Consider the following 23,350-nt stretch of genomic DNA (forward strand, 5'->3'; position numbering starts at 1 on the left):
GGTTTTGATTGTAATGATTTCTGAATGTGTGTATAATTTATTTTATTTTGTTGATACAACTGAATAGATATGGACACATACAACAGTACTGTAATAAAAAAAACTAAATTATGTAGAAAGCTTAATCTAAATAGCGTCTTAGAAAATGCTAAATATTTTGCATATAATGTAAAAATAATACATTTAATGTGACTTAGAATTGTTCGTATGCGTAAATACCCAGAGAAACAGACAGGATTTAAGTAAGATTAGGCCTCGTCCTTGTACTTAGCATCCTTCAGAATGTTGGCAAACTCGAATTTGACGCGTTCGCGCTCCGATCTGGGCATGCTGCGCAGCGTGTCCACTAGCGATAGGCAGTATAGCTCAATCGGATCATTAATGGGCGCCAATCTGGGTAGGGGCGCAGCCATAGCCTTTCGTTTCGCAGCATTAGCCATGATGCCGGGTGCACTGCGTCGCGAGAGCGCTGCTTTATAAATGGGCTCGATTGTCACCTCGCCGTTGGAGAGCGCAGTGTTGTTTCTGTATTGCTGTTCGGTTTTAAGGTCCTGATTGTGATATTGCGGCTGCGCCTTTATTTCCTGATGTGCCAGCTCATCGCCGTTGCCCATTACCACCATGGGCATAAGCAGCGGTGAGGAGGCCGGTGAGCTAACCTGCGTATTGTTGTGGTTGTTGCTGCTGCCGTTGCCATTGACAGCGGATGACTGTTGCAAGGTGACATCGGGCTTGGGCTCCATGACCATCAGCTCAGGCACGATTTCATTATCACTGTGACCACCCACTTGCGTCGAGCCGTCCTCACTATTTTCATCATCTAGCTCAATAATATCATAGTTATCCGTTAGATTGACGCGCAAGTGCTCCGGATCTGGGTAAAGAAAACTGTTGCTGTCGTTGTCGCTGCTGCCACCGTTATTTGTATTATTGTTCTGGACTATGTAGGATTGTGCCTTTCTCACATTGTACGTTTGTGCGGTGTTTTGTAAAAATGATAAATCCTCGGTGAAGCGTCGCTTGCGCACATTCGGATTTACCTGTCCTGTTTCCAGGGCCTTAATCTCTTGTAGATAATTATACCGTATGTTCTTCCATTTTGTTTGCAGAAATCGTGCTACAATAGTGAAAGAGGGGATGAATAATATACAAGATTTCAGACCTAAAGCTAGGGATGTTGATATTCCGAATATATATTGTGTCACCATATCGCCAAGTTGAAATCTCGAACGATATCATAACAATTACATATTATATAGAGTATATTCAACTTTTTTGTGTGTGCTATATCAACATCCTCGAGCTGTGATAATTGTTTAGTTCTCCACTTACATGACGCCCCAAGTTCGTTCGCGATGCGATCCCATATGTCCACTCTAACGGGGTTACGGCGATAGTGCGGATGACTAACATCGTAGATGGCAGGATTAGCGCGCACCAATTTTATCAGGCGATCGTCTATGGGTTTTGAAAAATCGTTAAAATCTCTGTCGCAGTACATTTTGCTTTCTACGTTCTTCGCAGCAGAAGCAACAACAACAACAAGAACAACAACAACCACAGCAACAGCGGTAACAGCAGAAGCAACCCTTAGCCCGTCTTCTCTAATAGGGGAAGACTGTTGTGTGTCCTGTTGTTGCTGGGGGTTGATTCTGCACTTTTCAATTGTGTATTGTGGTTACCAAAAAAGGACTCTCTTACCGAACTCGGGTCCTGTAGTCTCACGTTCTGCATAATATCGCTGCATGTTTTTCGTGCGCCTTTTTGTTGCTATTTTGGCAGTTTGAGTAGCCACGAGAGATATCAATTTGTATTTGTTTACGTTTGAGGCAGCAGCAGCAGTTTGGCCTATGCTGAATTAAGCTGTTAATAACAGCGCACGTTCTTTGCATTGATTAATACTCTCAATTGCGCAGTGATATCAATGGCTGCATTTATATTAATGTAGTAATTGTAAAAACACCGTTGCGTGCGCGATGTCTTCTGTTTCTCTGTTTTTCCAGTTTTGTTTTACGCGCTCTGCGCACGCTCACTAGAGCATGGTGCTGCCAACTTTTTATGGCTTCCCAAGCTGCCAACGTTATCTTAAATGTGCAGTATTTAAATACTTTTCTTGGTATATTTTCATTGGCAATGTATTAAATATATATACATATGTATATATAATTTGATTATTTAGCTAACGACAAAAACACATAATATCGGAAGATTTTGATTTTTTCGATTTTTTCCAATTTATTTTCGCAGCACTAGCTTTACCTTAATATTATTTTTAACACATAGGGTAATGCCACTATGAAGAATAAGTTCCTTTGGATCAGTAATGGGCAAAATCTGAAACCGCTTCAAAATAAATATCACTAGCGTTTTTATTTCCATCATTGCGTACTTTTGACCTAAAATTACAGCACATAGAAATTCAATAAAAGTTCAATATAATGCAAAAATTTAAAAAAATAATCTTACCAATACAATTTCGCTGACCCGCACTAAATGGTATATAGGCATAAGTATGCCTATTTACGGAGTTCTCTGGCAAGAAACGATCAGGATCAAACTCTTCCGGCGAATCCCAGTATTTGGGATTGCGATGTATGTCAAAAATGTGCATGGATATTTGCGTACGGGCAGGCAAGATGAGTCCATTTGGCAGTTCTGTTTCGTGTAATGTCTGTCGACTCATAGTCGGCACAGGAGGAAACATGCGTATTGTTTCCTTTATGAAGCGATCTAAATACTTCAGATTGGACAGCTGATTAGTGTCTAAATCGCTGGGATCATCTATGTGCTGCGATATCTCTTGATAGCATAGTTCCTGCATATCCTCGTACAAGGACAAATGCATAAGTGTGAAGATCAGGCTCATAGATGTTGTATCGAAGCCTCCAAACATAAGAGTGTCGACCTCCTCGCAGATGCCATCATGATCAATCAGACCATCCTTCTCAGCACATATAAGAGTGTCCAGCATGGCAAAGCGCCGTTTCTTGTTGATGTATCTGGATAAAGGAAAGGGGATATGTTGCTTGTTGATAGTTTATAGGTTTTGGGTTAACGCACATGTCATCGTCTGCCAATTGATTCTTACGTCTTTCGTCTAGCTCCTCCTTTAAGAGAACTCGACGTTTGGCAATAATATCGCTAGAGAATTCATGAACCACCTTCAGAAATGGCGCATCCTCGCTGGCAGCAAGAAGTTTGTACATTGTATTATTATAGTAAAGCGGATTGCTAATACGTTTTATAAAACATTTCTCGATCATTTTTATGTTCTCACGATAACGATCGCCCTTCTCTGTCAGATCATCCAGATTTATTCCCATTGCGGTCTCTGTAGAACAGTTAATTTAACTTCTTTAGAAGAACTGTAAGAGAGTCGAACTTACCACAAATGCTATTGAGCGTAAATCTGGGAATATGCTCACTTATTGAGATAACACTCTCCTCTTGATTCTCGAATCGCCTCACAAACTTTTGACTTTCCGCTCTTTCAAGAGTTATACGATCAATTTATGCCACTGGAACATATGTTTATATAAACTTACTTAAAGATTTCCATAAATTGACCCAATATATTGAAATGGAATGTGGGCGTTATCATCTTACGTCGTGTCTGCCACTTTTTACCTACAAATCAATAAAGACAAACTTCAAGATAACGCACAGCATGGACTAAAATATCCCATAGGGTCACCTGTGGAGGTCAGCAGTCCGGTGCGCAGGGCTGGCTGCATGAAGTCGTATATCGTGGCCTTTGTTATAAGACTCGCATTGTTCAATACAAATTCAGCGTTGACAGGATCGATGATGCTATATATGGGTGCGCCCAAGGAATATATCAGATAGCTGCTGCCCATCTCCCTAGCCAACATGCGGGAATACTGAAAAATACCCACTATCGCACAACATTTAGTTGACCCAAAATACAACCTTAAATGTACTCATGCTGCTCACCGCCGTCTTTTCCGTATAAATCAAAACAGTTTCCAAAGATTGTGCGGCCTTTGGGTATAGGCGCAATGCTCTCTACGGATCGATCATCCTTGGCACGCACTCTTCGCGCGAAGAAGGATAGAATGTAATACTCCTCGTTGATCTTATTCAGCCATTTTAGCAGAACGCACAGCGTGATAATCACAATACAGGCAGAGAACATTGAAAAAGCGAACTTATCTCGTCAGTTTCTAGAGAGCGACTAGCTTACAAACGTAAAATTGTTTATAACACTAGACTGGAAAGCGGAAAATAAAAGATACGATAATAGTTTGTTTGTTGTTTTTAACAACTCCACTCTTATATTTTGAATAATCAAGTCTTATATACAAGAATTCTGCATGTTAAGCATTACAAAGCATTTTTATAACCTATGACCATTAAAATGGGTAGCATAGCTATTAACGAGATTTTCATATGTGTCTAAAGTAATGCTACTTGTTAAGTATATATATTCTTATTCCTAAGAAATCACCCAATCGGTTTGCAATAACAATAATAAACAAAACATGTTTTTTTTTATATGTGTACAGTATTTGGTATTTTTCAAATGTTTTTGGTAATTTTATGGTTGACAGTAGTTTTTAGTATTTCCCTGCTGCCTGTTTGTGGTCACACTGAAGTACCGCTGCTTAAATAACAATCAATGAGTTGTTTAAAAATCTCGCTTGATTTCGTGAAATTATGCATCATATTTAATTGTGCACACAAAACAAATTTATTTTTGGGCGGCTGGTCGTCGGTATCAGCAAGGCGAAGGTGTGGTGACGGCAATACATTTATACGAAAACGAGCGGCTTTGTGTGCGACGTAAATTGCGCGCGTCCCGCTTAGAAGAAACGGCACGTGCTTGTTTGCAGCAAATAGCACCGAAATATGAACGAAGGGCGCTATGGGAGATTTGGAGCACTCATTGGCGTTGCATACGTGAGCAGTACCCACTGCCGCTTTCTGGTAAGAGTCCAAAAGCCAAAAACAAAACGCACAGCAATACTTTTCAACTTACCAATACACACACACATAAACGCACACACACACACGCTGACTCAATATCTATTTCCATAGATTTATTCAACGAAGAATGCCGAAGTGCTGGCCTATCATGAACTGAAACTGCGACAGATAGTGCACAATGCCGGCTGGCTGGAATACGATCCCGCAGAGATATGGAAACATATGCAGGAGTGCATTGAGGTGCGTAACGCAAAAGTTTTCGATTATATCATCTGAATATAACCCCCCTTCGTTACCCCTTATTTACGAATGTGTGTATGTGTAGACTGCATACAAAAATCTAGTGATACTAGAAATCAGTCCGCATGACATCATTGCGGTAGGCATTGCCAATCAGCGCGGTACCACTGTGCTCTGGAACAAGCAGACGGGTCAAGCCTTACACAATGCTATCGGTTGGTCCGATTGTCGGAGCACCACGCTGCTCAAATCCCTGCTCCACAATGTCAAGCGAAATGTTAATTATTTGCGCTATCGCAGTGGTCTACCGCTAAGTAGTTGCTTTAGTGCTCTGAAGATCAAGTGGCTGCTGGAGCATGTGCCAGCGGTAGCCAAGGCCATTGACCAGGAGCAGTGCCTATTTGGTACGCTGGATTCCTGGCTGATATGGGTAAGTCAACAGTAAGAAAACAAATAAATTGATATACAAAATGTTACGCTCTTATAGAACCTAACTGGTGGCGTCGATGTAGGCGTGCATTCTACGGACGTGACCAATGCGCACTATACCTCGTTAATGAATGTCGCCTCACAACAGTGGGACATAAAGCTGTGCAAATTCTTTAAACTGCCCATGGGAATACTGCCACGCATTCGTTCAAATTCAGAGATCTTCGGGTACATTGTAGAGGGTCCTTTAATGGGCGTGCCCATTGCAGGCGTAATGGGCGAGCAGCCGGCTGCTTTACTGGGTCAGCTGTGCGTCAAAGCGGGTCAGAATGTTTGCACACTTGATGACAGCTGCTTCGTGCTCTTAAATACAGGGCAACAGATGATCGAGTCGGAGAATGGTCTGATAACGGGCATAGCGCACAAGCTGGGTCCCACAGCAGTTACGCATTTTACGCTCGAAGGAGCCATATCCAACGCTGGTTCTACGATCAATTGGCTGCGCCAAGGACTGCGCATCAATACCGAAATCAATTCCAATGATAATGTTGTGGAATCACTAAACACATTTTTGGGTGAGAGCTCAATGATCTCATCTTCGTGCTCCTCAAGCATGCTTAATGCAGAGTGCGGACTTGCAGCCAAACGCTCGGAGATAACATTTGTGCCCGCCTTCCATGGCTTATATGCGCCCTACTGGCGCTATGATGCAAGAGGCATTATACTGGGGCTGACAAGTCAAACTACAGCGGAAAACATTACACAGGCTGCTTATGAGGCAACTGGTTTCCAGATCTACGAAGTCCTTCAAGCATTTAAGCGAGATACGCCCAACTGGGATCCGTCTTGCATGCAGCCTGTTCTGACATTTGGTGGCGAGTATGCGGAGGACAGCCATCTGGTTCAGTTTATTGCGGACATTATTGGCTGGATGCTGGAACGGCCACAGACAACATCGCCCGCTGGCATGGGTGCCATGATAGCCGCTGGCGTAACAATGCGTGTGGTTTCATTACCTTATGCGACGCGAATGTACGCGCCGCCCACTGATGTGTTCTCACCCACAACTACACAAAATCGTAAGTTACTAAAAATTACATTTGCTTAAAATTTATATCGACTTTCGGCTTGCTTTATAATCGATTCAATTATTAAGCAAAATGTCATCCAAGCTGTTTTAGCAGTTTAATAACATAATTATTTGTAGGTCGTGAACTGCTTTATCGTCGTTGGGACTATGCGGTAAAGAAGTGTCTGCATTGGAATAATTATGAGACTTATGAAGCGGATGTGGAGCTGTTTGCCCAACGTGAGCGTGATCCCAATTTACCCATACGTCGTTCCATACCGGGCAGTGTGTTTCTGACCACATCCTTTGCACTGCTGTTGTTGGCCAGTTTTTTAAAAAACAATCGCTTAACTTAGGTGTAGCGTTATTAGCATGCTTTTAGGCGCTGTCGCCAGGATTCTGCGCCCAATTTTCTGAAATCTAGTCACAACAAATATGTATGTAGGTTCAAGTGCGCATCCAAAATTTATTGTTGAATTTAGCCAGTAATTTGTAATTAATTTTTCATATTTCCTTTCTTATAGTATATTTTCTTTTATTTTTTTGAATAATTTGTAGATCAAATGTTTTGTGATTGGTATATACAAGCTATATACATAACTATCTATATTTATGTATGCAGGTGCGAATACGTATGCATATATATATATATATACATATATTATATACTCATTGCGTAAAGCTACTTAAATTATAAATCTATAATTTCGCTTAATTTAGTTGATAATTTTAGGTTTCTATTTATTGAAATGACTTATTTTTTAAACAAAAGACAATTGTTAAAGCTGTGGATAAACAAATACAATAAGCAAAAGTAGGGTTCGCTTCCACTGTTATGCGGGATATAAAACCACAACCAAAGCATTAAAAGATTGTAAATGAGAAGCTTCTTAAGTTATTGATGGCGTGCTCTAGATGAAGTTTATTTGGGAGGGTATACAGTTCTGGGTTTGCGTTAATCAACACCATGAATAATTTAAACTGAAAAACTGCCACCGGGCATGTGGCACATTGGAGCTGCATGGCGCGACGGAGCGCACGCCACTTCATTGGGGCAACAGCAGCCGTAGAGGCTGGAGTAGCTGCGAGTACAAGTGGACAGTGTTTGCTTACCCAACTCTGCGCGTGTTTTCAACTGCTGCTGTTGTTGAAATTCATTTGCCAGTTAATTAGCTGGCTGGAGCCAGGCACCAGCCACCAGGTACCAGCAGGCACCTGCACCCGGATGCATTCAACGCCTGTCATTGGCTGCATGAAACGTACTGGCTTCAGCCATTGAATGCAACTTAAGTTATTGCGCTTATTGTTGACACGCGAATTGTTGCCAAGACAGCTCCGGGGAACAGTGGATGGAGCAGCAGCTGTGCTCATGCATACCGCCCTACAGGCAATGAGCACTTCAACGCACGCGCCAGCACCCAATCCCCAAACTCAACCCGACCCCAAGTGGAGCACTGGTTACCCAAACCGGGGACTTACAAGCTGTTGTCTTTGCTGCTTGTCATCGTCCAGCCACAGAGTCGGAGCCGGAGCCGGAGTCGGAGTCAGAGTCGAGGCACTCTTTCAAATGAGTTTTTATGCGAGCGCGTTTGCCAGCTGCGCTACAGCGAAATGCACGGGTCGATGGTTTAGCAATTAATTAACTGAAAAATGAAAATAGTTTCCTTTTCACAGCAACTGTTTTATTGTTTTAAGTTTTACTTTATTAAGAAATCTTGTAAGCTTAATAGTCTACACATAAGTATTCAAAATAGTTTTGATTTTTGGCAACAAGCCAGTTTTGAGCCTGGAATTTAAGTTAAAAAAAAGAGACAAGCGGAACCCGAACTGAACCATTATTTTTATTTAAAGATTGGTGATTGAGTGAAAAAAATAGCATAACTTTGGCCCCAACCTATGTATTTATTTAACCACTTTTGGGAGATGCGATATTTCTGCAGAGATAAATAATGTGTAAGGCTTGCTATATTTTCAATATAGCAACTTTTTTAAAAAAAATATATAATTGTTTCCCAACCATTTTAAGGATAAATGACAAGTCATAGCTTGAGCTAAGGTGTGGGTTCTTGGGTGTGGAACCACCATTAGCCCTATTGAGCTAAAATCTTAACGAAAAATGTCCTTTGGCTTGCTATAGGTAAGTAGTATAATCTTAATTATTTCCGTTCCATAGTTGAACTCTATATATGGCTTATCGTGGTAGCGCATTCGCATATGTCGGCTCTGGCCGATTAAATCTCAGCTACACATTCCAGGGACGTTTGCAAATTGGTTTGCATTTGAAGACAAAATGACAGCGGAGTCGACGAAGCGCAGTAAAATGGGAAATTTGTGCAAACATTGAGACATCCCTTTACCCCAATAACACCTTGAATGCGCTGGAAGGGCGAGAGAGAGAGAGGGGTGTAAGAATGTGAGGGCGTAGTGCAAGACGCAGGCAAGAAAACTCTGCACGTAGTCAATTTAAATAAATTAACACGCTGTTTTCTGTGTGTGTGCGTGTGTGTGTGTGTGTGCTTGGGAGGGGGAAGGGGGAAACAGCGTAATGCGACTTATCGGGCACGAATGAAACACTATGGTACATATATTGTGGCCATACGCCAAACGCGTCCCACTGTGCTGCAATATGCCAAAAATTTGACATGGCCACGTAGCGACGAGAATCGGAGTTGGCATCGCCCATTCCAAGGGGGTATCAATGTACAAATGCCCGGGTGGGTTTTGTGTGAGTGTGGTTTCGAGGGCTTAGCTTTGAGGATTGCCAGTGGCACTGCGGTGCCCTGCAATATGCAACACTCCGAGGGGGGTGCGGTTGCGCCAGCTACACACGCATAAATCTTCAAGTTTATGGCATCAATAAATGTCGGAGCGAAATAATGATTTCGTCAAGTTGCCATTGTGCAATGCTATCGGGGTAACCCTCCCCTTTTTGGCCCCTTTTCCGTCACAACTTTGTTGTGCGGGGGGTGGCTCTCTGTTTGTTTGCTACTGAGGAAATGTGTGTGTAAGAAGTACAGGGTATTTATACTATATTCAGTTGTGGGAATGCCTTCTACTCACTTTTTATACCCTGAACCCATTAAAAATGGGTATAAGGGTATATTGTATTTGTGCGAAAGCCAAATGTATGTAACAGGCAGAAGGAAGCAACTCCGACCCCATAAAGTATATATATTCTTGATCAGCATAAATAGCTGAGTCGATCTAGCCATGTCCGTCTGTCTGTCCGTCCGTCCGTCCGTCAGTCCGTCTGTCCGTCTGTCCGTCCGTCAGTCGTATGTATGAACGCAAGGATCTCTAAACCTATAAGAGCTAGAGACTTGAAAGTTTAGATGTAGATGCTCCTAATTCCCGCGCAGATCGAGTTTGTTTCCGATAATCGATAACTTACTCCGTTTCCAAGCAATCGATAAAAATCTATATCGATATAATGTTTTTTGGGCAATTTTGGTAAATAATAAGAACTAGAGTCACCAAACTTGACATATAGCTTCTAAAACAGAATATATATATGATATAGGATTTTTCTTCACGGTTTTCCCTCTAGATTAATCTGGCATTCAAATCTCGACACCGATTTTTTGGTCGAAATTTTTGTCCAAATCATACCCCAAGATTCGTATATAGACATGAGTCAAAAATGACCACCCCCATATCTCGGCCAAATCTCATCCGATTTCCACGAAGTTTGGATTTTTCTTCATGGTTTTCCCTCTAGATTAATCTTGCATTCAAATATGAACAGCGATTTTTTAGTCGAAATTCATGTCCAAATCTTACCCCAAGATTCGTATTTAGACATGGGTCAAAATTTACCACCCCCATAACTCGGTTAAATCTCATCCGATTTTCACGAAGTTTGGATTTTTCTTCATGGGTTTTCCTCTAGTTTAATTTGGCATTCAAATCTCGACACCGATTTTTTGGTCGAAATTCATGTCCAAATCTTACCCCAAGATTCGTATTTAGACATGGGTCAAAAATGACCACCCACAAACTTGGTCAAATCTCATCCGATTTTCACGAAGTTTGGCTTTTTCTTCATGGTTTTCCCTCTAGATTAATCTGGCATTCAAATCTCGCCACCGATTTTTTGGTCGAAATTCATGTCCAAATCTTACCCCAAGATTCGTATCTAGACATGGGTCAAAATTTGCCACCCCCAAAACTCGGTCTAATCTCATCCGATTTTCACGAAGTTTGGCTTTTTCTTCATGGTTTTCCCTCTAGATTAATGTGGCATACAAATCTCGACACCGATTTTTTGGTCGAAATTCATGTCCAAATCTTACCCCAAGATTCGTATATAGACATGGGTCAAAAATTACCACCCCATAACTCGGTCAAATCTCATCCGATTTTCACGAAGTTTGGCTTTTTCTTCATGGTTTTCCCTCTAGATTAATCTGGCATTCAAATCTGAACATCGATTTTTTAGTCGAAATTCATGTCCAAATCTTACCCCAAGATTCGTATACAGACATGGGTCAAAAATTACCACCCCATAACTCGGTCAAATCTCATCCGCTTTTCACGAAGTTTGGCGTTTTCTTCATGGTTTTCCCTCTAGATTAATGTGGCATTCAAATCTCGACACCGATTTTTTAGTCGAAATTCATGTCCTAATCTTAGCCCAAGATTCGTATATAGACATGGGTCAAAAATGACCACCCACATAACTTGGTCAAATCTCATCCGATTTTCACGATGTTTGGCTTTTTCTTCATGGTTTTCCCTCTAGATTAATGTGGCATTCAAATCTCGACACCGATTTTTTGGGCGAAATTCATGTCCAAATCTTACCCCAAGATTCGTATATAGACATGGGTCAAAAATTACCACCCCATAACTCGGTCAAATCTCATCCGATTTTCACGAAGTTTGGATTTTTCTTCATGGTTTTCCCTCTAGAATAATGTGGCATTTAAATCTCGACACCGATTTTTTAGTCGAAATTCATGTCCAAATCTTACCCCAAGATTCGTATATAGACATGGGTCAAAAATTACCACCCCATAACTCGGTCAAATCTCATCCGATTTTCACGAAGTTTGGCTTTTTCTTCATGGTTTTCCCTCTAGATTAATGTGGCATTCAAATCTCGACACCGATTTTTTGGCCGAAATTCATGTCCAAATCTTACCCCAAGATTCGTATATAGACATGGGTCAAAAATGACCACCCACATAACTTGGTCAAATCTTATCCGATTTTCACGAAGTTTGGCTTTTTCTTCATGGTTTTCCCTCTAGATTAATGTGGCATTCAAATCTCGACACCGATTTTTTGGTCGAAATTCATGTCCAAATCTTACCCCAAGATTCGTATCTAGACATGGGTCAAAATTTACCACCCCCATAGCTCGGTCAAATCTCATCCGATTTTCACGAAGTTTGGCTTTTTCTTCATGGTTTTCCCTCTAGATTAATGTGGCATTCAAATCTCGACACCGATTTTTTAGTCGAAATTCATGTCCAAATCTTAGCCCAAGATTCGTATATAGACATGGGTCAAAAATGACCACCCACATAACTTGGTCAAATCTCATCCGATTTTCACGATGTTTGGCTTTTTCTTCATGGTTTTCCCTCTAGATTAATCTGGCATTCAAATCTCGACACCGATTTTTTGGGCGAAATTCATGTCCAAATCTTAGCCCAAGATTCGTATATAGACATGGGTCAAAAATGACCACCCACATAACTTGGTCAAATCTTATCCGATTTTCACGAAGTTTGGCTTTTTCTTCATGGTTTTCCCTCTAGATTAATGTGGCATTCAAATCTCGACACCGATTTTTTGGTCGAAATTCATGTCCAAATCTTACCCCAAGATTCGTATCTAGACATGGGTCAAAAATGACCACCCACATAACTTGGTCAAATCTTATCCGATTTTCACGAAGTTTGGCTTTTTCTTCATGGTTTTCCCTCTAGATTAATGTGGCATTCAAATCTCGACACCGATTTTTTGGTCGAAATTCATGTCCAAATCTTACCCCAAGATTCGTATCTAGACATGGGTCAAAAATGACCACCCACATAACTTGGTCAAATCTTATCCGATTTTCACGAAGTTTGGCTTTTTCTTCATGGTTTTCCCTCTAGATTAATCTGGCATTCAAATCTCGCCACCGATTTTTTGGTCGAAATTCATGTCCAAATCTTACCCCAAGATTCGTATATAGACATGAGTCAAAAATTACCACCCCATAACTCGGTCAAATCTCATCCGATTTTCACGAAGTTTGGTGTTTTCTTCATGGTTTTCCCTCTAGATTAATCTTGCATTCAAATCTCGACACCGATTTTTTGGTCGAAATTCATGTCCAAATCTTACCCCAGGATTCGTATATAGATATGGGTCAAAAATTACCACCCCATAACTCGGTCAAATCTCATCCGATTTTCACGAAGTTTGGCTTTTTCTTCATGGTTTTCCCTCTAGATTAATGTGGCATTCAAATCTCGACACCGATTTTTTGGTCGAAATTCATGTCCACATCTTACCCCAAGATTCGTATACAGATATGGGGCAAAAATGACCACCCCCCTAGCTCGGTGAAATCTCATCCGATTTTTACGAAGTTTGGCTTTTTCTTCATGGTTTTCCCTCTAGATTAATGTGGCATTCAAATCTCGACACCGATTTTTTAGTCGAAATTCATGTCCAAATCTTAGCCCAAGATTCGTATATAGACATGGGTCAAAAATGACCACCCACATAACTTGGTCAAATCTTATCCGATTTTCACGAAGTTTGGCTTTTTCTTCATGGTTTTCCCTCTAGATTAATGTGGCATTCAAATCTCGACACCGATTTTTTGGTCGAAATTCATGTGTAAATCTTACCCCAAGATTCGTATATAGACATGGGTCAAAAATGACCACCCACATAACTTGGTCAAATCTCATCCGATTTTCACGAAGTTTGGCTTTTTCTTCATGGTTTTCCCTCTAGATTAATGTGGCATTCAAATCTCGACACCGATTTTTTGGGCGAAATTCATGTCCAAATCTTAGCCCAAGATTCGTATATAGACATGGGTCAAAAATGACCACCCACATAACTTGGTCAAATCTCATCCGATTTTCACGATGTTTGGCTTTTTCTTCATGGTTTTCCCTATAGATTAATCTGGCATTCAAATCTCGCCACCGATTTTTTGGTCGAAATTCATGTCCAAATCTTACCCCAAGATTCGTATATAGACATGGGTCAAAAATGACCACCCACATAACTTGGTCAAATCTCATCCGATTTTCACGAAGTTTGGCTTTTTCTTCATGGTTTTCCCTCTAGATTAATCTGGCATTCAAATCTCGCCACCGATTTTTTGGTCGAAATTCATGTCCAAATCTTACCCCAAGATTCGTATATAGACATGGGTCAAAAATTACCACCCCATAACTCGGTCAAATCTCATCCGATTTTCACGAAGTTTGGCTTTTTCTTCATGGTTTTCCCTCTAGATTAATGTGGCATTCAAATCTCGACACCGATTTTTTGGCCGAAATTCATGTCCAAATCTTACCCCAAGATTCGTATATAGACATGGGTCAAAAATTACCACCCCATAACTCGGTCAAATCTCATCCGATTTTCACGAAGTTTGGCTTTTTCTTCATGGTTTTCCCTCTAGATTAATCTTGCATTCAAATCTCGACACCGATTTTTTAGTCGAAATTCATATCCAAATCTTACCCCAAGATTCGTATCTAGACATGGGTCAAAATTTACCACCCCCATAACTCGGTCTAATCTCATCCGATTTTCACGAAGTTTGGCTTTTTCTTCATGGTTTTTCCTCTAGATTAATGTGGCATTCAAATCTCGACACCGATTTTTGGGTCGAAATTCATGTCCAAATCTTAGCCCAAGATTCGTATATAGACATGGGTCAAAAATGACCACCCACATAACTTGGTCAAATCTCATCCGATTTTCACGATGTTTGGCTTTTACTTCATGGTTTTCCCTCTAGATTAATGTGGCATTCAAATCTCGACACCGATTTTTTGGTCGAAATTCATGTCCAAATCTTACCCCAAGATTCGTATATAGACATGGGTCAAAAATGACCACCCACATAACTTGGTCAAATCTCATCCGATTTTCACGAAGTTTGGCTTTTTCTTCATGGTTTTCCCTCTAGATTAATCTGGCATTCAAATCTCGCCACCGATTTTTTGGTCGAAATTCATGTCCAAATCTTACCCCAAGATTCGTATATAGACATGGGTCAAAAATTACCACCCCATAACTCGGTCAAATCTCATCCGATTTTCACGAAGTTTGGCTTTTTCTTCATGGTTTTCCCTCTAGATTAATGTGGCATTCAAATCTCGACACCGATTTTTTGGCCGAAATTCATGTCCAAATCTTACCCCAAGATTCGTATATAGACATGGGTCGAAAATTACCACCCCATAACTCGGTCAAATCTCATCCGATTTTCACGAAGTTTGGCTTTTTCTTCATGGTTTTCCCTCTAGATTAATCTTGCATTCAAATCTCGACACCGATTTTTTAGTCGAAATTCATATCCAAATCTTACCCCAAGATTCGTATCTAGACATGGGTCAAAATTTACCACCCCCATAACTCGGTCTAATCTCATCCGATTTTCACGAAGTTTGGCTTTTTCTTCATGGTTTTTCCTCTAGATTAATGTGGCATTCAAATCTCGACACCGATTTTTGGGTCGAAATTCATGTCCAAATCTTAGCCCAAGATTCGTATATAGACATGGGTCAAAAATGACCACCCACATAACTTGGTCAAATCTCATCCGATTTTCACGATGTTTGGCTTTTACTTCATGGTTTTCCCTCTAGATTAATGTGGCATTCAAATCTCGACACCGATTTTTTGGGCGAAATTCATGTCCAAATCTTAGCCCAAGATTCGTATATAGACATGGGTCAAAAATGACCTCCCACATAACTTGGTCAAATCTCATCCGATTTTCACGATGTTTGGCTTTTTCTTCATGGTTTTCCCTCTAGATTAATGTGGCATTCAAATCTCGACACCGATATTTTGGGCGAAATTCATGTCCAAATCTTAGCCAAAGATTCGTATATAGACATGGGTCAAAAATGACCACCCACATAACTTGGTCAAATCTTATCCGATTTTCACGAAGTTTGGCTTTTTCTTCATGGTTTTCCCTCTAGATTAATGTGGCATTCAAATCTCGACACCGATTTTTTGGTCGAAATTCATGTCCAAATCTTAGCCCAAGATTCGTATATAGACATGGGTCAAAAATGACCACCCACATAACTTGGTCAAATCTCATCCGATTTTCACGATGTTTGGCTTTTACTTCATGGTTTTCCCTCTAGATTAATGTGGCATTCAAATCTCGACACCGATTTTTTGGGCGAAATTCATGTCCAAATCTTAGCCCAAGATTCGTATATAGACATGGGTCAAAAATGACCTCCCACATAACTTGGTCAAATCTCATCCGATTTTCACGATGTTTGGCTTTTTCTTCATGGTTTTCCCTCTAGATTAATGTGGCATTCAAATCTCGACACCGATTTTTTGGTCGAAATTCATGTCCACATCTTACCCCAAGATTCGTATACAGATATGGGTCAAAAATGACCACCCCCCTAGCTCGGTGAAATCTCATCCGATTTTCACGATGTTTGGCTTTTACTTCATGGTTTTCCCTCTAGATTAATGTGGCATTCAAATCTCGACACCGATTTTTTGGGCGAAATTCATGTCCAAATCTTAGCCCAAGATTCGTATATAGACATGGGTCAAAAATGACCTCCCACATAACTTGGTCAAATCTCATCCGATTTTCACGATGTTTGGCTTTTTCTTCATGGTTTTCCCTCTAGATTAATGTGGCATTCAAATCTCGACACCGATTTTTTGGTCGAAATTCATGTCCACATCTTACCCCAAGATTCGTATACAGATATGGGTCAAAAATGACCACCCCCCTAGCTCGGTGAAATCTCATCCGATTTTTACGAAGTTTGGCTTTTTCTTCATGGTTTTCCCTCTAGATTAATGTGGCATTCAAATCTCGACACCGATTTTTTAGTCGAAATTCATGTCCAAATCTTAGCCCAAGATTCGTATATAGACATGGGTCAAAAATGACCTCCCACATAACTTGGTCAAATCTCATCCGATTTTCACGATGTTTGGCTTTTTCTTCATGGTTTTCCCTCTAGATTAATGTGGCATTCAAATCTCGACACCGATATTTTGGGCGAAATTCATGTCCAAATCTTAGCCCAAGATTCGTATATAGACATGGGTCAAAAATGACCACCCACATAACTTGGTCAAATCTTATCCGATTTTCACGAAGTTTGGCTTTTTCTTCATGGTTTTCCCTCTAGATTAATGTGGCATTCAAATCTCGACACCGAGTTTTTGGTCGAAATTCATGTGTAAATCTTACCCCAAGATTCGTATATAGACATGGGTCAAAAATGACCACCCACATAACTTGGTCAAATCTCATCCGATTTTCACGAAGTTTGGCTTTTTCTTCATGGTTTTCCCTCTAGATTAATGTGGCATTCAAATCTCGACACCGATTTTTTGGGCGAAATTCATGTCCAAATCTTAGCCCAAGATTCGTATATAGACATGGGTCAAAAATGACCACCCACATAACTTGGTCAAATCTCATCCGATTTTCACGATGTTTGGCTTTTTCTTCATGGTTTTCCCTATAGATTAATCTGGCATTCAAATCTCGCCACCGATTTTTTGGTCGAAATTCATGTCCAAATCTTACCCCAAGATTCGTATATAGACATGGGTCAAAAATGACCACCCACATAACTTGGTCAAATCTCATCCGATTTTCACGAAGTTTGGCTTTTTCTTCATGGTTTTCCCTCTAGATTAATCTGGCATTCAAATCTCGCCACCGATTTTTTGGTCGAAATTCATGTCCAAATCTTACCCCAAGATTCGTATATAGACATGGGTCAAAAATTACCACCCCATAACTCGGTCAAATCTCATCCGATTTTCACGAAGTTTGGCTTTTTCTTCATGGTTTTCCCTCTAGATTAATGTGGCATTCAAATCTCGACACCGATTTTTTGGCCGAAATTCATGTCCAAATCTTACCCCAAGATTCGTATATAGACATGGGTCAAAAATTACCACCCCATAACTCGGTCAAATCTCATCCGATTTTCACGAAGTTTGGCTTTTTCTTCATGGTTTTCCCTCTAGATTAATCTTGCATTCAAATCTCGACACCGATTTTTTAGTCGAAATTCATATCCAAATCTTACCCCAAGATTCGTATCTAGACATGGGTCAAAATTTACCACCCCCATAACTCGGTCTAATCTCATCCGATTTTCACGAAGTTTGGCTTTTTCTTCATGGTTTTTCCTCTAGATTAATGTGGCATTCAAATCTCGACACCGATTTTTGGGTCGAAATTCATGTCCAAATCTTAGCCCAAGATTCGTATATAGACATGGGTCAAAAATGACCACCCACATAACTTGGTCAAATCTCATCCGATTTTCACGATGTTTGGCTTTTACTTCATGGTTTTCCCTCTAGATTAATGTGGCATTCAAATCTCGACACCGATTTTTTGGGCGAAATTCATGTCCAAATCTTAGCCCAAGATTCGTATATAGACATGGGTCAAAAATGACCACCCACATAACTTGGTCAAATCTTATCCGATTTTCACGAAGTTTGGCTTTTTCTTCATGGTTTTCCCTCTAGATTAATGTGGCATTCAAATCTCGACACCGATTTTTTGGTCGAAATTCATGTCCAAATCTTACCCCAAGATTCGTATCTAGACATGGGTCAAAATTTACCACCCCCATAGCTCGGTCAAATCTCATCCGATTTTCACGAAGTTTGGCTTTTTCTTCATGGTTTTCCCTCTAGATTAATGTGGCATTCAAATCTCGACACCGATTTTTTAGTCGAAATTCATGTCCAAATCTTAGCCCAAGATTCGTATATAGACATGGGTCAAAAATGACCACCCACATAACTTGGTCAAATCTCATCCGATTTTCACGATGTTTGGCTTTTTCTTCATGGTTTTCCCTCTAGATTAATCTGGCATTCAAATCTCGACACCGATTTTTTGGGCGAAATTCATGTCCAAATCTTAGCCCAAGATTCGTATATAGACATGGGTCAAAAATGACCACCCACATAACTTGGTCAAATCTTATCCGATTTTCACGAAGTTTGGCTTTTTCTTCATGGTTTTCCCTCTAGATTAATGTGGCATTCAAATCTCGACACCGATTTTTTGGTCGAAATTCATGTCCAAATCTTACCCCAAGATTCGTATCTAGACATGGGTCAAAAATGACCACCCACATAACTTGGTCAAATCTTATCCGATTTTCACGAAGTTTGGCTTTTTCTTCATGGTTTTCCCTCTAGATTAATCTGGCATTCAAATCTCGCCACCGATTTTTTGGTCGAAATTCATGTCCAAATCTTACCCCAAGATTCGTATATAGACATGAGTCAAAAATTACCACCCCATAACTCGGTCAAATCTCATCCGATTTTCACGAAGTTTGGTGTTTTCTTCATGGTTTTCCCTCTAGATTAATCTTGCATTCAAATCTCGACACCGATTTTTTGGTCGAAATTCATGTCCAAATCTTACCCCAGGATTCGTATATAGATATGGGTCAAAAATTACCACCCCATAACTCGGTCAAATCTCATCCGATTTTCACGAAGTTTGGCTTTTTCTTCATGGTTTTCCCTCTAGATTAATGTGGCATTCAAATCTCGACACCGATTTTTTGGTCGAAATTCATGTCCACATCTTACCCCAAGATTCGTATACAGATATGGGTCAAAAATGACCACCCCCCTAGCTCGGTGAAATCTCATCCGATTTTTACGAAGTTTGGCTTTTTCTTCATGGTTTTCCCTCTAGATTAATCTTGCATTCAAATCTCGACACCGATTTTTTGGTCGAAATTCATGTCCAAATCTTACCCCAGGATTCGTATATAGATATGGGTCAAAAATTACCACCCCATAACTCGGTCAAATCTCATCCGATTTTCACGAAGTTTGGCTTTTTCTTCATGGTTTTCCCTCTAGATTAATGTGGCATTCAAATCTCGACACCGATTTTTTGGTCGAAATTCATGTCCACATCTTACCCCAAGATTCGTATACAGATATGGGTCAAAAATGACCACCCCCCTAGCTCGGTGAAATCTCATCCGATTTTTACGAAGTTTGGCTTTTTCTTCATGGTTTTCCCTCTAGATTAATGTGGCATTCAAATCTCGACACCGATTTTTTGGTCGAAATTCATGTCCAAATCTTAGCCCAAGATTCGTATATAGACATGGGTCAAAAATGACCACCCACATAACTTGGTCAAATCTTATCCGATTTTCACGATGTTTGGCTTTTTCTTCATGGTTTTCCCTCTAGATTAATGTGGCATTCAAATCTCGACACCGATTTTTTGGGCGAAATTCATGTCAAATCTTACCCCAAGATTCGTATATAGACATGGGTCAAAAATGACCACCCACATAACTTGGTCAAATCTTATCCGATTTTCACGAAGTTTGGCTTTTTCTTCATGGTTTTCCCTCTAGATTAATGTGGCATTCAAATCTCGACACCGATTTTTTGGTCGAAATTCATGTCCAAATCTTAGCCCAAGATTCGTATATAGACATGGGTCAAAATTACCACCCACATAGCTTGGTCAAATCTCATCCGATTTTCACGATGTTTGGCTTTTTCTTCATGGTTTTCCCTATAGATTAATGCTGGCATTCAAATCTCGACACCGATTTTTTGGGCGAAATTCATGTCCAAATCTTAGCCCAAGATTCGTATATAGACATGGGTCAAAAATGACCACCCACATAACTTGGTCAAATCTCATCCGATTTTCACGATGTTTGGCTTTTTCTTCATGGTTTTCCCTCTAGATTAATGTGGCATTCAAATCTCGCCACCGATTTTTTGGTCGAAATTCATGTCCAAATCTTAGCCCAAGATTCGTATATAGACATGGGTCAAAAATGACCACCCACATAACTTGGTCAAATCTCATCCGATTTTCACGAAGTTTGGCTTTTTCTTCATGGTTTTCCCTCTAGATTAATGTGGCATTCAAATCTCGACACCGATTTTTTGGTCGAAATTCATGTCCAAATCTTACCCCAAGATTCGTATATAGACATGGGTCAAAAATTACCACCCACATAACTTGGTCAAATCTCATCCGATTTTCACGAAGTTTGGCTTTTTCTTCATGGTTTTCCCTCTAGATTAATGTGGCATTCAAATCTCGACACCGATTTTTTGGTCGAAATTCATGTCCAAATCTTAGCCCAAGATTCGTATATAGACATGGGTCAAAAATGACCACCCACATAACTTGGTCAAATCTCATCCGATTTTCACTGAAGTTTGGCTTTTTCTTCATGGTTTTCCCTCTAGATTAATCTGGCATTCAAATCTCGACACCGATTTTTTGGGCGAAATTCATGTCCAAATCTTAGCCCAAGATTCGTATATAGACATGGGTCAAAAATGACCACCCACATAACTTGGTCAAATCTTATCCGATTTTCACGAAGTTTGGCTTTTTCTTCATGGTTTTCCCTCTAGATTAATGCTGGCATTCAAATCTCGACACCGATTTTTTGGTCGAAATTCATGTCCAAATCTTACCCCAAGATTCGTATCTAGACATGGGTCAAAAATTACCACCCCCATAGCTCGGTCAAATCTCATCCGATTTTCACGAAGTTTGGCTTTTTCTTCATGGTTTTCCCTCTAGATTAATGTGGCATTCAAATCTCGACACCGATTTTTTAGTCGAAATTCATGTCCTAATCTTAGCCCAAGATTCGTATATAGACATGGGTCAAAAATGACCACCCACATAACTTGGTCAAATCTCATCCGATTTTCACGATGTTTGGCTTTTTCTTCATGGTTTTCCCTCTAGATTAATGTGGCATTCAAATCTCGACACCGATTTTTTGGGCGAAATTCATGTCCAAATCTTAGCCCAAGATTCGTATATAGACATGGGTCAAAAATGACCACCCACATAACTTGGTCAAATCTTATCCGATTTTCACGAAGTTTGGCTTTTTCTTCATGGTTTTCCCTCTAGATTAATGTGGCATTCAAATCTCGACACCGATTTTTTGGTCGAAATTCATGTCCAAATCTTACCCCAAGATTCGTATCTAGACATGGGTCAAAATTTACCACCCCCATAGCTCGGTCAAATCTCATCCGATTTTCACGAAGTTTGGCTTTTTCTTCATGGTTTTCCCTCTAGATTAATGTGGCATTCAAATCTCGACACCGATTTTTTAGTCGAAATTCATGTCCAAATCTTAGCCCAAGATTCGTATATAGACATGGGTCAAAAATGACCACCCACATAACTTGGTCAAATCTCATCCGATTTTCATGAAGTTTGGCTTTTTCTTCATGGTTTTCCCTCTAGATTAATGTGGCATTCAAATCTCGACACCGATTTTTTAGTCGAAATTCATGTCCAAATCTTAGCCCAAGATTCGTATATAGACATGGGTCAAAAATGACCACCCACATAACTTGGTCAAATCTCATCCGATTTTCACGATGTTTGGCTTTTTCTTCATGGTTTTCCCTCTAGATTAATGTGGCATTCAAATCTCGACACCGATTTTTTGGGCGAAATTCATGTCCAAATCTTAGCCCAAGATTCGTATATAGACATGGGTCAAAAATGACCACCCACATAACTTGGTCAAATCTTATCCGATTTTCACGAAGTTTGGCTTTTTCGTCATGGTTTTCCCTCTAGATTAATCTGGCATTCAAATCTCGACACCGATTTTTTAGTCGAAATTCATGTCCAAATCTTACCCCAAGATTCGTATCTAGACATGGGTCAAAATTTACCACCCCCATAGCTCGGTCAAATCTCATCCGATTTTCACGAAGTTTGGCTTTTTCTTCATGGTTTTCCCTCTAGATTAATGTGGCATTCAAATCTCGACACCGATTTTTTAGTCGAAATTCATGTCCAAATCTTAGCCCAAGATTCGTATATAGACATGGGTCAAAAATGACCACCCACATAACTTGGTCAAATCTCATCCGATTTTCACGATGTTTGGCTTTTTCTTCATGGTTTTCCCTCTAGATTAATCTGGCATTCAAATCTCGACACCGATTTTTTGGGCGAAATTCATGTCCAAATCTTAGCCCAAGATTCGTATATAGACATGGGTCAAAAATGACCACCCACATAACTTGGTCAAATCTTATCCGATTTTCACGAAGTTTGGCTTTTTCTTCATGGTTTTCCCTCTAGATTAATGTGGCATTCAAATCTCGACACCGATTTTGTGGTCGAAATTCATGTCCAAATCTTACCCCAAGATTCGTATCTAGACATGGGTCAAAATTTACCACCCCCATAGCTCGGTCAAATCTCATCCGATTTTCACGAAGTTTGGCTTTTTCTTCATGGTTTTCCCTCTAGATTAATGTGGCATTCAAATCTCGACACCGATTTTTTAGTCGAAATTCATGTCCAAATCTTAGCCCAAGATTCGTATATAGACATGGGTCAAAAATGACCACCCACATAACTTGGTCAAATCTCATCCGATTTTCACG

At 40.2% G+C, this 23,350-nt stretch overlaps 3 protein-coding genes across 5 annotated transcripts; 1 reads left to right on the forward strand and 2 right to left on the reverse strand.

Moving 5' to 3' along the window:
* Positions 1-61: 61 nt before the first annotated feature.
* Positions 62-2,022, reverse strand: LOC115757896. Its single transcript, XM_030698341.1, has 3 exons — positions 1,702-2,022; positions 1,333-1,458; positions 62-1,117 (listed from the first exon to the last, which is right to left on the reverse strand). Exons 1-3 carry the CDS (start codon positions 1,745-1,747, stop codon positions 249-251), a joined length of 1,041 nt encoding a protein of 346 aa, XP_030554201.1. The 5' UTR covers positions 1,748-2,022; the 3' UTR covers positions 62-248.
* A 196-nt stretch (positions 2,023-2,218) lies between these two features.
* LOC115757847 (cytochrome P450 4p1-like) lies at positions 2,219-4,179 on the reverse strand. 2 transcript variants are annotated; one of them, XM_030698281.1, is made up of 7 exons: positions 3,955-4,179; positions 3,695-3,895; positions 3,546-3,627; positions 3,387-3,487; positions 3,061-3,331; positions 2,467-2,999; positions 2,219-2,396 (listed from the first exon to the last, which is right to left on the reverse strand). In XM_030698281.1, the coding sequence occupies exons 1-7, from the start codon at positions 4,154-4,156 to the stop codon at positions 2,236-2,238; spliced, it is 1,551 nt and encodes a 516-aa protein (XP_030554141.1). In that variant the 5' UTR covers positions 4,157-4,179; the 3' UTR covers positions 2,219-2,235. The 2 variants fall into 2 exon arrangements, with proteins under 2 accessions (XP_030554141.1, XP_030554142.1); XM_030698282.1 differs by lacking the exon at positions 2,219-2,396 and having other exon boundaries at positions 2,844-2,999; positions 3,089-3,331.
* Positions 4,180-4,617: 438 nt separating this feature from the next.
* On the forward strand, positions 4,618-7,550 carry LOC115757970 (glycerol kinase). 2 transcript variants are annotated; one of them, XM_030698453.1, is made up of 6 exons: positions 4,618-4,947; positions 5,059-5,187; positions 5,273-5,617; positions 5,675-6,191; positions 6,258-6,695; positions 6,824-7,550. In XM_030698453.1, the coding sequence occupies exons 1-6, from the start codon at positions 4,870-4,872 to the stop codon at positions 7,039-7,041; spliced, it is 1,725 nt and encodes a 574-aa protein (XP_030554313.1). In that variant the 5' UTR covers positions 4,618-4,869; the 3' UTR covers positions 7,042-7,550. The 2 variants fall into 2 exon arrangements, with proteins under 2 accessions (XP_030554313.1, XP_030554311.1); XM_030698451.1 differs by having other exon boundaries at positions 5,675-6,695; positions 6,824-7,549.
* Positions 7,551-23,350: the final 15,800 nt, after the last annotated feature.

Source organism: Drosophila novamexicana, unplaced genomic scaffold, assembly GCF_003285875.2.
Source record: "Drosophila novamexicana strain 15010-1031.04,08,12 unplaced genomic scaffold, DnovRS2.1 tig00000121-arrow-pilon, whole genome shotgun sequence".
Classification (NCBI taxonomy): domain Eukaryota; kingdom Metazoa; phylum Arthropoda; class Insecta; order Diptera; family Drosophilidae; genus Drosophila; species Drosophila novamexicana.